The sequence below is a fragment of the Fundulus heteroclitus genome, chromosome 6, assembly GCF_011125445.2.
Source record: "Fundulus heteroclitus isolate FHET01 chromosome 6, MU-UCD_Fhet_4.1, whole genome shotgun sequence".
NCBI lineage: Eukaryota > Metazoa > Chordata > Actinopteri > Cyprinodontiformes > Fundulidae > Fundulus > Fundulus heteroclitus.
This window is the reverse complement of record NC_046366.1, coordinates 19,922,353-19,935,603: the sequence shown is the minus strand read 5'-3', so window position 1 is coordinate 19,935,603 and position 13,251 is coordinate 19,922,353. Positions and strand designations below refer to the sequence as shown.

General features: G+C 37.9%; 1 protein-coding gene across 3 annotated transcripts in view; it reads right to left on the bottom strand.

Moving 5' to 3' along the window:
• Positions 1-861: 861 nt before the first annotated feature.
• Positions 862-13,251, bottom strand: part of sntg1 (syntrophin, gamma 1) — a 57,092-nt gene continuing 44,702 nt past the window's right edge. For 2 of the 3 annotated variants that reach the window (XM_036138274.1, XM_036138275.1), the window contains exons 17-18: positions 6,197-6,307; positions 862-4,957 (exon numbers count right to left, since the gene is read on the bottom strand). In XM_036138274.1, the coding sequence (XP_035994167.1) occupies positions 4,787-4,957; positions 6,197-6,307 (282 nt within the window). In that variant the 3' untranslated portion in view covers positions 862-4,786. The remainder of the gene's footprint in view (positions 4,958-6,196; positions 6,308-13,251) is intronic. The other variant, XR_004931228.1, reaches the window with a different exon arrangement.

Genomic DNA, 13,251 nt, shown 5'->3' with positions numbered 1-13,251 from the left:
TCCACCCGTCTTCCAATTGCTCTGACCAAGTTCCCTGTTCCTGCTAAAGAAAAGCATTGCCACAGCATGATGCACCCACCGCCGTGTTTCAGTGTAGGGGTGGTGTGTTTAAGGTCATGTCCAGTGTTAGTTTCTTCCAATGTTCTGTCAAAGCCAGATTTGTTGAGCACACAACTGATAACTTTTCCTGTCAAATAATCATCCCATCTGACCAGTGGCTCATCTAGACTTACCTTAGACCTCTTGGTTGTCTTTCTGAAGGATGCTCACCTTGCCTGGTCTGTCAGTTTAGGTGGATGGCCATACTTTAGTAGGTTTGTGGTTGTACTATTCTTTTTCCATTTTTTAGAAGATGCCTTGAACTGTGCTCAGTGAGAAGCTTCAGATATTATTTTATCACAAATTCTGCAGAAAAAAAAAACTTTTCAGCAGCTGTATCTCTGACAAATGTGGTGTGTTCCTTGGTCTTTGTGATGCTGTTTGTTCACTGATTTTCTCTAACAAATATAGTTCTTTACTGGACAGCCGTGTCTATGAGATGGTCCTTTCCGCTGCTTCCTTATTCAGGGGTAGCCACAGAAAAGCATTTTACAACCAGACTTGGCAGCATTTTTACACCAGTTAAAGTCATAGACCTGATCCACTATATGACACTGGCAGCTATATCGACGCAGTCACTAGATCACACACAGATAAACTCTTTTTACTATTTAGTAATGCACTGGATTTATAATAGTCAAAGGGGCTTCTTTTTTTAATTCCAATAAAGCACAACAAATATTGTGGTTGTTATGTGACAAAATGTGAAAATGTTCAGGCAATATGAATAGTTTGGCAAGGAACTCACTCATGACTGAGCCGTGATACAAAAGTTCTCTTTTATTGATTCATTTCACTGCATATCTGTTATTAAAACATCTGCGAAAAAATAGAAATAAAATCCACCTCACCCTCTAAGATCCTGTTACATGGTTGCTTCTTACCACGATTGTTTTTAAAGCACAAAAAGCATCACATAGACTTTCTTTGCATAGACTGCACCACCATCGCTCTCCGTCCCTAATAATACTGCAAAGCACGAAAACACTTTGACCCCATCTAATTTGCTATCCTCCAGAGTTTTTCTTACCCAGGGGCCTCCTCCTCTGTTTGATTTCCACTCTGCAAATCGGAGGTAAGAGCATGAATAATTACTCTAATTGACCCGAACTCTTTGTGAATATGATAGTTTAACTCTGCAGAATGTACAATCAGTATATAGCAGAGACAAGTTAAAGGGCTAATTGAAGCCATTGTAGGCCAGGATGTTGAATATTTCTGTTTTCCTCCTAATTATTGGTTATTAATGTAGTATTTACAGGGTAACTCCAAGCAGCGATAGAAAAAAATAATACACCATGGCTGATGTTATTCTTATAACTGGTTCAAAGAGTAGACGAAGAGAGCATTAGGGTGTGAGCTTTTTACCTCTAGCGCACATCAAATCTTGAATGCCTTGTTCCTAAGAAGTAGTCTTTCAGGTTATGATTCGTAGGTTATCGTAGGAGTTTATTCAAATGTCAGCGTGTATTTACAAAATTACGTTTAGGGAGATATATTATAAACAGAAGTTGTTGCTTTTTTTTCAGTCCGATTGTGGTTTTGCTCATAAAGAACCTGATGGCCAAAATTTCCTTCTTCATCCACCGACAACATAAACAGTAGTAGAGTAGACTTTCATACCCAGAAATCTTTGTACTTCATAATACTGAATGTCAGGCAAGGACAACACAAGAAACAACCTAAAACATAAATTTATCTCACTGGTGTTGCCAGCGGACACCCCAAGTAATCAAATTTTGGCTGAATTCAATATGCTTTTTATTTTATGAGATCAAATTAATGTTACCATTTGGCTCGAAGGTGGACTCTAAAGGGATGGTAAGTACATTTGACTTTTAAATAAGTCAAGTGTTCATGTTCGCACTCCCAAAAAAACAAAAATGAGCGTAAATGAGAGTCAAGGCTTTTTTTTTAACAGATTCAGCTTGTTTAGAGAGCAATTTCCATCAGATATGATGAAGCAAAAGTGTAAAAGAAATATTCTCATAAATGTAAAACGTTTTACTAGAATATAAATGAGAACAAGCTATTATCTATAATAATGTATCTCCCAGAGTCTACTTCCTATCAGGCTATATTCATATTGAAAATAATTTTTCACCAAATTTTTGTACTGAAACTGAGAAAGGTTCTGCGCACAATGATTAAATTATGATCTGTCATTTATCTTAATTTGTGAAAAAAAAATGTTTTTCTTTGTCATGATATCAGTTTAATATTGTTATTATGGCAGGTATATTTATTTGTTTTGACAAAAAAATACTTTCTCATGATAACTTTAAATTATTTTGCGTTCATTCTAAAACAAAAGCAAATGAGGAACAGAATGCTGGCAGCTGTTCAATAAGGATCATCAGTGAACAACTTTTGTGTCATACTGAAAGTGTTATGACAGTGAAAATGAACAATGAAATTAGGTGTCCTAAAATAACCACCAATCTTTGCATCTCAAAAGAAAAGTTTTTTCCCTTGAAATAAAAAAAAAAATAAAAATGGTTTGCGTATCTGAAAATAAAAGACGTCTCAGCTGGTGAGCATGAGAAAATCCCATCCAAATTAATAATATCAGGTAAGGCCATTATTTTATCAAAATTGTTTTTTTTTTCTTGAGGTAATAAAAGGGAACTAGATTGGTTATCTCAAAATAAAACGGCATGTCATCTCAAGAAAGTCATATCTAAACATAGCTTTTTTTTAGGGATCACAAGATGAAACTAGCTTGCTTATCCTGGGATAAGAAAATCACATCTACCTTGATTATGGCAGGAAATATAATTATCTCAAGTAGACAAGTATTGTTTTCTTGAGATAAGATACAAATACCATAGTTATCTCAAGATAAAATAATATTTATCTTGAAAATGTCATATTTAAAGGGGGCACATGCAAAATCCACTTTTTATGCCCTTAAATACATTTGTTGTGTACTTGAGGATCTCTACTTGGGAGTGTTGAAAATTAGAATTTAATCTGTCCAATACTGCATAGATATTTTTCATATTTAGTTTGGGTCATATTTGGATCACAATAGATGGGAATAATGGCCTAATGGTTAGGGAGCTGGGTGTTTGTGTCCTGAAGAAGCTGTAAAGGTTGCCAGTTCGAAACTCTTGACCACAGACCTGTGACCTGAAGAGGGGCGGGGCAAGAAGTGCCTAATTTACATTTAAAGAGACCACCTTAGAACAGGGTCAAAAGACGGGCTGTGGGGCAACAGTAATGAGGTATTAAAACCAAAGCACTGCAGTTGCACTTTATATAGACCACAATTGAATGATTTCAATGTGAAAAAGAAGGCATTAAAAAGCATGATATGCCCCCTTTAAATTAATAGTGACAGATAAGTCGATCATTTCAAGAAAAACAACTTGTTTTTCTGGGGACACTGAGATAAGACTGCTATAATTATCTGGAGTTAATAGAATAGAAAGCTTGTGATCTTGAGAAAGTTAGATTCAAGTTAATTATTTCAGGTGAGGTCATCACCTCATAAATGAGTTTAAAATAGTTCAAACATGACTATCTTAAATCCTAAAACTAGCTTGGTTGTCTAAAAGGAAAATTGCGAAAACCATTTCAGCCAAATTACTGGTGGCAGCTAATGCTGCTATCTCAAGAAAATCTGCAATTTTTGCGTGATACAAAGAGGTAAAACTAGCTTTGTTATTTCAAGATGAAAGAATATTAATCTTGTGATCACAAAAAAAATCTGAGCTAAATTAATAACTAAAACAAGCTTTATTTAGCAAATTAATGAGGTTTGATTGGCTTGTTTAACTCAAAATAAACCAATATTCAGCTTCCTATGTCGAGAAAATGACATTTCAAATATTGACGGCAAGTAAATTGATAATATCCAATGTTTTAGAGATATAAAGAGGTAAAATTACCTTGTCTTTCTTAAGACAACAGAATATTCAACTTGTGACTTTGGGAAAATCATCTAAATCAACATTTATAGCAGTTAAGGCTCTTATCTGAAGAATTTCTTTTTCTTGCGAAATGGAAATAAAACTAGCTTGGTTACTGTCAATATAAATAATGAGCTTGTGGTCTCAAGAAAATCATATCTGAATTATGGTTGGCAAATAAAGGTGCTATCTCAACAAAACAAAGCACCTTATTATTTCCAGATAAGAGAATATTCAGCTTGTGATCCCAAGAAAATCCTATTCAAATTAATAATCACGTGTAAGGCCATTCGTAGCTTCCATGCAAATGCTGTGATTTGTTAATTTAGTGAAAAAAGAAGGCATAGGCACAACATGCCCTTATGAGTACAAACCCTTTTATCCATGAGTGTGCACATCTTTATGGATCCAGACCAAGACCTTCAGTGGAGTTCCATAAAAAAAAAGAGAAACTACCGTGGGACATTACCAGCGATTTCTGTTTGATGTGTTGGTCATGTGGTTGTCTGAGGCTTGAAAGAAAGACAAAATCCCATTTCATGTCCATTGAGTCTCTCTGAGAAGTTATTCAAAGTAGAAGTTCAAAGTCAGGTCCAGAGTAATTCCTGAAGTCTTAAAGTGATATCAAGTGTAATACTCACAAGGAGGTCTTTTATTCTACCAAAGCGTCCCACTATCCGCAACACCGTTATAGCCTTGATCCAAGTTCACCAGTCAACCGACTTAGGCGGTTCGAGTCTTTTTTAAAAGTGGTCCAGGGACGGTAGCACCTGTCAAGTGGTGTATTTCAGTTTTGGAGTCTGTGAGTTGCAAGAGAGGCTGGACAGAGCTGTCGTAGTGCTGCCCTGGCTCTCGACAAACACTGGGTCCAGACAAGCAACTTTGGCGGCGAAGAAAGCGTGAATACAGTGAAGCACAGCGAAGAGGTTCGAGAACTCCAGCTCCTAGAGGAAATCAGAAAACCAACAGTTGCAGATATTTAAAAAAAGACCCAGAAACTTTTTTAACCAACCTTTTACCAAAACTGCAAGTTTTTTTAAAAAAAGAACACGTGCTCTCTGAACTCTTTGAAGTGGGCGGAGCTTACAGAGCCTTCCTGGGTCTGTGTTTGTGATTGGTTGGGAGGATGTAATGACGTAATATAAACCTACACGATAAGCTAGAATTCAAAAGGAAGGAAAACTGTTTATTGACCCCGTTTTTATCATCGATATACGTCTATCGATTGATATATATTGTTACTGAATTATTGCCCAGCCCTAGTTTGAAGGCCTTCTTGCTCACGCACCTTTTCAGCTCAGCCTATGTCAACAGGACTGAGATCAAGGTTGTTGTATGACCGCTCCAAAACAATGGCTTTCTTGTCATTAAGCCTTGAAGTGGGCTCATCGTCCATTGGTAAGTCCCGTTTGTGTCCAAACTTTGACTTCCTGGCTGATGTCTTGAGATGTTGCTTCAGTGTTTCCACAAAATGTTCTTTCCTCACAACGGCATCTATTTTTTTTAGCGCACCACTCACTCCTGCAGCAAAACCTTCCAGTTAGGATGAGTTTCCCAGGCCTGCAAGCTTCCCTCTTTTCACGCCTTGCGCATCTCACACCAATGTACCTTAATCCTCTGGGACACATAAAATGTATCCTTCCTGAACAGTATGATGGCTGGACATTTATATAGCGCTTATGTTTGCTTTTAATTGTGTGAAGAGATGAACGCGCCAGCTTCAGTCACTTGGTAATTGTACCCAAGGATGACCCAAACCCGTGGAGATTCCCATCCTGACATCTTGGCGGATTTCTTCATATGTTTCCATGATGTGACACCAGTAGGCTGAGTGTTTGAAGTGCATCTAAATATACATCCACAGCTGAGCCTCCATTTAACTTAGATGTTGTGAATTAAAGCTTAGAAAGCCTCGTCGTCTGGACTGAACGGCATAGTGATCTTGCTGCATGTAAATGTCAAACTTTGAAAAACGTAGTAAAGAAATTACTTAAAACATTCTGACAATTGGGGGAAAAAAATTATTTTGGTAAACCTAACTAAAACAGGGAAAAGTTTACTGTGGCAGTAAGAGAAAACAAAACAGCTTTTTTATAATGTATATAACTGGTTTCAGCTGAAAGTCGTACACCAGTGGTTTGATTTGCATAAATTTGTAAAAACAAATTGTAAAACAGACTCACCTTTGCTTCAATAGATTTGGATTCTGGATTTTGAAACAAAAATTTGATCTTGCTCTTTCCATCGTCAGAGGATCCTTTCAGCTGGGAGAACTTGTATCTCCACAGTACTGCCTGAAACGACAAGAAAAACAAAACTGAATCTCTGTATTCACCACAATTTAATTACAAGATTTCTTCTCGTGTCACTTTTGCCATGAATAATTAATGATAAAATCCTCAAGGAGCTGCTTGGAAATGAGGCACATCAGCCCCATCAGCAGATCAGCCAGGTATGGGCCATTGTGAGATATAACAGTGCTGTTTCTGCCTGTGGGGGAAAAAAAAGGTGTGAGAAGCCACAGCACAATTTAATACGAAGTAGCGCTTCGGTGACTCAATTAGTGCCAAAGTGAGTAAACAAAAGCTGCCCTGTGAGTCAGTTTCCAGACTCCTCAGGTGGACGGCAACTGCGCTTTCCACATGAATATGTCACAGTGTGCGCACGCCGTTGGATAGTGAAAACTGCTCTTATGACGGTAGGAACATCTTCAGCAACAATTTGGTTAAATGTGGTGTGAAAAATTGTGTTTTAATGCAACATGCACAAGAGATGTTATTTTAAAACCTGTTTCCTTGTAAAAATCTGCAGCAGATAGTAAACGAGGCATAATCAGAGTGCAGCAGAAGTGTCACCTCATCTACTTTGCCTTTGAAATTCATTTATGCTAATCTTGTCAGAGGTAATGATAGAGTATTATCTTGTCCTGAATGCCAATCACAGGAACTTTATCGTGAAGATTTAGAAGGTGACGCTATAAAAGGCCAGACATCTGCAGGGCTCAACTTAGTGCAGCAGTGAAAGTACAGCTTTATTGGCTTTTTATTGACTTTATATCATGACACTTGGTGCATGAGAATCTTTTTGTGTATTTGTCTTTCTAATCTGTAAGCGGCTCTTTTTGCCATGCATGTCAGACGAATATTTACGCTGTGCTGTAGCGCTCAGCAGGACGAACGCAACAGGGAAATAAATTTTTTCTTGAAACAAAAGCACACAACACCCATAGATTTTGTATAACATTATTATGTTGAGCAGTATATTAACAGTATGTTTACTTGCTATTGTTAGACTTTTAAAATCATCTCTGATGAGTTCTCCTACTGTTCTCCAATTTGCATTTGTTTGTCTTTTTTCTCTCAGTAGGTACACCAGGTCTGTTAGCTGTGAAATCATCCAGGGAGGCAGATCATTTGCTATTACCATATAACATAGAAAGGATTCCTGGATCAATGTGTGCTTCTGCACTTTTTGTGTCTCTCCCAGTTGGTCAAGGCAGATGATCGTTCACACTGAGCCTAGTTCTGCTGGGGGTTTTTCCTCCCTAGGGAAGTTTTCCTCTCCGCCGTTGCTTCATGCATGCTCACTATGAGGGATTGCTGCAAAGCCAGAAAACTGTCCACTGTGGCTCTACGCTCTTTCAGGAGGAGTTAATGCTGCTTGTCAAGTCTTGATGCAATCCGCTGGGTTTCCTTAGACAGGAAACCTTTTGATTGAATTTGACTTTGGAAAGTGCCTTGAGATGACATGTGTTGTGAATTGGCGCTATATAAATACAATTGAATTGAACCTATTTAAGCTAAACCAGACTTTTTAGTACTTGGACTCAGATAAACTGCATCCTTCTTATGGTGAACACCCTCTCTTCAGATCATGCTCAACAAGGAGAAGCATAAGGAGCCTCCTTACCTTGCTCTACACCTTCAGCTATGGTTTTTGGAAAGACCCCAGGCCTGCCTCAGCTTTCAGCTCCCTCCAAAGCTCTCTCTAACTAAGTACTACCGGCAGCAAAAACAACCATATCTCTGCTTGAATTTCCCCTGTAGCAGAAACTTGGAATCCTTTCCTTGAGTAGCCAGATGACTTCAGGTATGAGTGGACTTCAGAAACCGAGTGACCACAATGAGTTCTCTCAAAGATTAAATCTTTAAGTAAAATAAGCAACCGGGTTCATTGTTCAAAGAACTTAGTGAAGAGCGACCGTAGACACAAAACAGCTTGCTTCTCTTTATGAAGAAGCCAGTGTACACCAAGTGAGAAACACCTCCTCTATAACCTGGTAACCAAAAAAAAAAAAAAACTAACTGAGCAAGAATAGCATTAGTTAAGTGGCTAAGCATAAAACTACTAAATGTCCTCAACTCAAGTTCAACATGTTTTAATTTGGCTCCTTTTAATTTTGTAACTTATCTTTACAGATATCCCATAACGTAAATGACATTTGTGCTTAAGATGAGTGTTGCATGCCAACAAACCACCCTTTTTTCAATCTGGCACATCAGCTCTTCCTTAAGAAGCAGAATTGGATCACAGCAGATAATATGATAGAGAATAGGATAGAGAACAGAGAATAGGATGTGCTGCTCGTCCAAAAGTTAATTATCCCGTGGTAAAAAGCTCATGTTCTTACATGGAATATGTGATCAACCAAATCCACAATCTTCTAACCCATTCATTTATTGTAGTCTCAACAGCCATCTTGTTATAAGATCAAACTGACCAGATGGTGTCAGCTGCCATTTGGGAAATCCCTTGTCTTTCCTGTCTTCTATGCTATTGGTTCTTATACAACCTCATACAAAGACGCCTAGACACATTTACACATGTACATCAAGCCTGACATTATTGCTGCACAGTTACACTCAAAATTATTTACACCATTGCAGGTTTAGATTAAAGACTATTTAATTTGGCAACCAATAAATCAGTTTCTGATTTAAAATGATATTCTCCAAAGATAATAAAATCAAGTAAAGGAAGTATCCATGTTGGAAAAAGAACTTTAATTTGAGTTTTTTGGAAAAATTCTGTATAAAAATATTAATACCTTCTTCATAATCAATGGAAACATTTGCACATTTGCCTGCATTTATATTTTCCAAAAAGATGATCCATATTCTTGGAGACTATGCAAGGCAAATAATCTATGTTATTATATGTAGCCCCAGTAATAATACATTTATGGATCTACCACCAATACCCGATAATATAACAGGAACTTATCTCCAGTAGAGCAATGTTTTTTTTCATAACAACACTGGTAGAGCAAATTTGTTTATTAAGTATCTTAATTTAGTTCATATTCAAATATTTTTTAACTAGTTTTAGAACAAGTCAAGGCAGGGCAGCCCAGTCCATACAGCACATTTTCTTTTCAAGGCGATGTTAAAAGCTACCTAAAAGCAGTTCTCCTGCTGTTTTTTGTATTACCCTCTTGAAGGCCCCTGTAGTGACACAGCTTTTATCTATTAGAAAAAGAAAAGCAGCACAATTTTTTAAGGTTTCCAAGCGTGAGAAATTCTTACTAAAAATGGAGCACAGTTTCTGCAGGTTTTTGCATGAGATCTGGAAGATCTGCAGCAGTGCAGGTACAATCCCTGACTCACTGTTGAGAGGCTGGTTCAAAGCTTCAGTGCAAAAAACTCCCAACTTTTTGTTCGGTTAGAGTAGAAATTTTAATATTTCTCACATATTTCTGTACGTGTGCTTTTCATAAGGATACATGGGGTTTTGCCCTGGTGTTTTAGAGATGTATTATATTATACATCAATGTATTGTGATCACATAAAGGTGGAGAGATGTTGGGTTCAACAGCATAGCACTTTAGATATCAACAAAAAACAGACATAAATAAACAAGCAAATGGATGAATACATTTCCGTTCTAATTAATTTTTTTATGAAGACAATATGTAATTAACAGTATCTGTCCGGTGTGAGTGGTTAGCCAACAATTCACAGTGGTGGCCATTGCTCCCCTGGTCCTCCCTTAATGGTGCCGCTGCTCCTTTAGACACCATTTATCTCCTTTATCTATTTCTTCTTTATAAATTATGAACAATGACCTTCACTGAGGCAAGTTAATGCAGTTTTGGGATCTTTCTCTTCCTCCTAGATGAGTCATTGTTACACTGAGTAACTTTAGTAGCCTAAAATTAAAAGCAAACAATTTAGTAAAAATACACAGATGAAAATAATGGGTGGAATAAAATGCAGTATCTAAAAGTAAGAAGAGTCCCAGTAAGAGGCCAGTGCTTCTGAATTTACAAGGTTTTGCGGGATAAAAATTTTGTCTTGTGAAGCTGGATGATTCCTCCCAATGTCAATTCAACGTCCACCATTGCAGCATCAAACATAAAAAAATTATTATAGCTGGGCTGCACTACTGACGTTTTACCTCACCAGATAACTTGCACACATATATACATCTGTTGCTGAACATTTTGCCTATATTGTTTGACTGCATAAAATGCAGACTCTTACCAACCTGTGTTGCTATGGACTGATAGCCTGGTCACCGAGTAACAGCAATTACCAAGTTCTTGATTGTTTGTTTTTTACTTAGAACTCACAGATAACTTGAGTGTTATATTGTTCTGATGCAAATGAATTGGAGGGTAATGTCACATCAATTCAAAGGCATATTTCTCACTTTCTTCTTGTTTGGTATGAAATTATCCAGTTTGTCTCCAAAACATTAAACCACAACTTCATCATTGGTAAAATAAATAAATAAACAATTCACTGTCTCACTGTGCTACAAAGTTTGGTATCAGATGATCCAATAAGTGTTAATCCCATGAGATTATACCTCAGAATTTAATATAAATGACAAGGTCCTGGGAACCTACTGCCTCACATAACCCAGACCTAGTTTGGGTTGATGCTACAAGGTGGTGTAGTTGGTAGGACTGTTGCCTTGCAGCAAGATAGTCCTGGGTTCAAACCCTGGCCTTGTGTTTATATTTCTCTTTGTGTTTGCATGGGATCTCTCTGGTTTCTTCCCATAATCCAAAAACATGTTTGTTAAATTAATCTCTAAATTTCCCTTAAGTGCCAGGTTGTTTATCCTGTGTGTCTCTATTTTGCCCTGTCAATCTTAGAGCCTACAAGCCATTTATTGTCCTGTGATGGACCGGTGACTTGTCTAGGGTGTGCCCTGTCTGCCTCTTGCCCTACAGGTCCATCCATCCATCCATTTTCTAACATGTCTATATGCCTTATGGGGTCACAGGGGGTGCTGGTGCCTTTCTCCAGCTGTCAATGGGCGAGAGGTGGGGTACACCCTGGACAGGTCACCAGTCTATTGTAGTACGGGTCCATCCAAATACCCTTATTGAGTAAGAACTCTAGCCAAAGAGCAAATGGTGCCGTCAGTAAGGAAGGAGGTGGGAAAAGGAGACTGTATGCTTCCTCCTGCAGCTAATATAGCATAGGAACCTCGCAATGCCCGTTACCCGTGCTAAGGAGCTATAAGGAATCCCCCAATCCTTTGAGTGACATGACATTTAAGCACAGCCCACCTCATGGAAATTAATGAGAATGTCCAGAGAGAAGAGAGCAAACACTTTGTAGTTCAATTTACATCATCCATGTGCGTTTCTGTCACTTAATGACACGGGTGTTAAAGGCTGTCCAAAATCGGCACAGCAGTCCAAAGCTCCTTTCCTCTTACTGTTGATCCCATGAAATATCAAGGAAAAGGAGCTAGGAGTTATAATTAAGGGTATTCGGATGGAGCCTATGACTGCTGGAGATTTGCTCCAGCCTCCCCGCGACCCTGCGAAGATCAGCAGGTAATGACTGGATCGACCAGAGAAATGTTAAGATTTAAACCAAAGCCATACAATCAAACCACAGTTAAGTAGATTTCAAACAATACACAGAATACTGAACAAAACAAAGTTACAAATGCAATCCAAACCCCACACTTTGATGTGCTTGGCTGTTCACCGGCAAGGCAGGCTCTGGTTCCTCAGGGAAAAGCACAGACATTTGATTGGCAGAAACAAATTCATTACCGCATGAGATCATATTCATCTAAGAATCCATCTATCTTTACAGGCTCCAAGCTATTTATTTGAGGCTAATACAAAGGCTAGGATTGTTTAGTGTCCTATAGTCACAACTAGATGGGAGCTGAAGGGGAGAAAACTATCAACAATGTGCTTGTATTTGCTGAGTGGCTCTGTGTGCAGGGTCTAGAAAGCTCTTGTAATCTATGGAGATCTGTATAAGCACAGAAAATAAAAGAAATCTCCATGAGTGAGAAATGAGGATCTGGAATTATGACATAAAAAAGTAGGAACCCTGCGTGGTTGTCCATTTTCAAACAGGCATAATATAACACAATTATACCTTGATTTAAACATGTAACTTTGATAGACTTATGGTTTATTTACAATCAAGGAGAACATATTTCAAAGCCTAACAGAAAATAATCATCATTTTCTTTGTAGCCTTTATAGGCATCACTGAATTGTACTGTCACTCAGTGTGGGACCTCTACACCAGATTTTCTATCCATTAATATCTTCTTATACACTACTGAAGAGTCTCCTATGTCCAAATGGAGGACATGAAATAAACAAAATCTCCATCACAGCAAATATAGTCACACGTATGCCCATTTCCGCAAAACAACTTTCATTTTATACAACATTATTAGGAAATTATATAGACAAGTCTATAATCCGTTCCAGGTTAACTGCTTTTTATAGCAAGCACAGGTAATTTTAAAGCTTTAAGAGACCTGAAGATGTTCTGTGATTTGTTCACAGTGAAGTAGCCTAACACTGAAACTTTTTTTGTTGTAAATTTTTGTGCATTGTACATTATTTACATTTTAGCAATGCATTTCCTTTGCTTTTTTAGAGTATTTCAAACCTTTACACAGGGGACACACATTCATCAACCACCTTATTAGGTTCATCTTACCTACTTACTGGGTTACACCCCTTTTGCCTTTAGAACTGCCTTTATTATCTCCGGCATACATTATGTGATCATTTACATAAATTACTCTGAGATTTTGGTCCATGTTAACTTCACACAGACACTGCACATGTGTCAGCTGTACTTCAAAAGAGGATTCGCTGCACCTTACATGAGCACTATATAGTCCCGCCTCTCCCAGTGTGTAACTGCCAGATTCTTGAAAGCCGCCGTGTGAGTAAACCATCCAGCGTCATTGATTGACTGAGTTTTATCAATCTGTCTAGTTCATTTGAGTTCTCCTG